Source organism: Lolium rigidum, chromosome 7 (genome assembly GCF_022539505.1).
Source record: "Lolium rigidum isolate FL_2022 chromosome 7, APGP_CSIRO_Lrig_0.1, whole genome shotgun sequence".
NCBI classification, from domain to species: Eukaryota; Viridiplantae; Streptophyta; class Magnoliopsida; order Poales; family Poaceae; genus Lolium; species Lolium rigidum.
In genome coordinates, this window is record NC_061514.1 from 327610642 (window position 1) to 327613130 (window position 2489).

The following is a 2489-nucleotide window of genomic DNA, read 5'->3' on the forward strand; positions in this document are numbered from 1 at the left end:
ATGGGTAAACAAAGAAAAACTCAAACTAATTATTCAACTGCTCAAAGCTGGTGTGTACAACTGGGGTCAAGCGACCATGATGCACGCACAGTCCAAGTGGCCCTTTGAGTAGTTTGTCCATGACTTTATCTAGGAAGCCCAAATCCGCAATAACCTAGCAAACCACCCTACTGTTAACTTAGTGAACCCATCAAGGATTTTTCAATCCACTCGTGAAGCCACGTCCATCTTTCTAAGATCAGGTGTAACCCAAATAGGAGCCGGGAAGTTGGAGAAAAGCTGATGAGACACAACTTCTTCCTTGTTGTTATCATCCAAGTTGAGAATTCCCATATCACGATGATTATTCTTCAATCTCAATGTCCATAACACATTATCATCAGTAAAGTAGACATGATTTGCCTTGAGAGACGGATATTCTCTAGCACTGAGACAAAGTGACTGATTATGTCCAAGAAACAACACATGGTCATGCAAGCAATTGATTTTCTTAAGCTTACTTCTTTTAAGGTCAAATTTATATATTTCATATTCCGTAGTGTTCCAAAACACAGATGCCCCTGGTTCAGGTTCTACATCATGATCCTCACAGATTCTCCAAATCAGCAGCAGATCGCCCCATGGAGCTTGAACAATGTACATGTACCCACAGCCATACACATTGCGCATTTGCATGATCATCTCCACTGTAACAGCAGGTCCACTACTAAAATCAATAACATGAACTTCTCCAAATCCAGTCACTGCATACAACAGGCCATCCTTGTAAGTGCAGTCCTCATAGGCATCATGGGGTGGAAGCCAGGTCCACTTATCACCCCCTACTCTTGCGAAAGAAAGCTGCTGCTTTGGATTGTGGATGAGAACCACCATGTAGCTTCCTGTGGATGTATCAGGGAACACAAACGCCTTATAGTGGAGTTCATCCCGCAGCTTGTGAAGATCATAAATAGATGGCGAGTTATAAGCAGCACGCGTTCCAGTGTGCCACGACAATTCATACTTGTGTAGATCACCGTACTCATCGAAGATGGGCTTCACCTGCTCGATGGTGATCACTGAAGGTAGCGCAATCTGTTCACATGTGATCGGGTTGACAAGATGCATCTCAGATTTTTCATCAACAGTAATCAGCCAGCCATGAGAGGACCCTATCAAACACCTAGTGCGGAGAGGTGGATCCGGAAGAGTTAACTTGTACGATCTTTTTTCACTGAGGCTGTAGAGGTAAGCAAAGCTATCACCAGCAGATTCAGAAGTATAGAGGAGGCATGGCGTCTGAGATAGTTTATACAGCCCAAGGTTTTGTAGGCTGGTATATGCAGAGTGCCAAGACGGGTAGACCACGCCGGCACGTATGAGGTCAGGGATTTCAAGGGTGGCAAAGATATCCATCAAGACGTCCTGAGGTAGTTCTGGCAATGTGCCCACGATAGTCTCGGTTAGTGCTGGATGAACATCGTTGCAGAATTTCTTCAGTGAACTGCCTAGCAGTTTTGGCAAAGCTCTGATGACTAGGGAGCACAAATATGTGCGCTGTATAGCTAGACTCCCTAAGCTCATTATCGAGGCAACGCTACATAACTCCATGGGATCAGGGTCTCTCTGCCAAGATTTGGAACTTCGGCCAAACAGACAAAGCTCTTCAGTAACAGAGCCAAGGCACGCTCCTGGGTAATTAAGTCCCTAAGTTGCAAAGACCTGATGCTTGGACGGACCAGAGAAATTTCTTCAATGACTCCCTTAGTTGCAAAGACCTGATGCTTGGACAGACCAGACAAATTTCTTCAATAACTCCGTTAGTTGCAGAGACCCGATGCTTGGACAAGCCTGGCCAATTTCTTCAGTAACTTGGATGGAGCACAGAGAGGAAAGGCAGCCTCCTGCCTACACTTATATAGATCACCAATCCTGGAGGCCTCCGAATTCGAATAGGTGAAGCAAATCCGAGTCCACGAACGCCACGGATATCAAGGGCCCAAAAGTTTGGTACTTGCTGGAGAAATTTGTAGACCCGCTCGGTTTCTTCTCCGAATTCCCCTTGACAAGCTAGGGCTGAACGAATGCACTAGCCAGCGGCGGGCGACAAGAGAGGATTAATCTGATGGGGGAGGGGGGGGGGGGGAGCAGCCGCCGGCGAGCTGCTGGGAGAAGCAACCTGGCTTCGCGCCGCCGTCGCCGGCGGTGGCGACGGGAGGAGACTGGAGCGGTGGAGTGGCGGAGTAGTTTTTTCTTTTTGAGAATAATACCGAGTAGTTTTCTTCTCCTTTTCCAATTTTCAGACTGGAGGCCCAGCAGACCATTCTTGAACATGGATTCTAATCACGTTTTGATTTGGCTGTCGTACATGGATGGTATGAAATCTATTTGTATGTACTCTCCGTTTTTATTTAGTTCGTGTTCTGGGCTCAGTTAAAATTAAAAATTGTCAAATTTAACCTAAAATATGGAAAAAAATAACAACTACATTACCAAAGACATATAATATG

The 2489-nt window shown here is 45.8% G+C and overlaps 1 protein-coding gene across 1 annotated transcript; it reads right to left on the bottom strand.

Annotated features, from left to right (window-relative positions):
- Positions 1 to 201: 201 nt before the first annotated feature.
- LOC124673382 (putative F-box protein At4g22180) lies at positions 202 to 2026 on the bottom strand. The gene has a single exon (XM_047209468.1). It carries the CDS (start codon positions 1588 to 1590, stop codon positions 202 to 204), a length of 1389 nt encoding a protein of 462 aa, XP_047065424.1. The 5' UTR covers positions 1591 to 2026.
- Positions 2027 to 2489: the final 463 nt, after the last annotated feature.

Coding starts and splice junctions, on each gene's coding strand:
- LOC124673382 (XM_047209468.1), bottom strand. CDS start 1,590: ATGGAGTTATGTAGCGTTGCCTCGATAATGAGCTTAGGGAGTCTAGCT.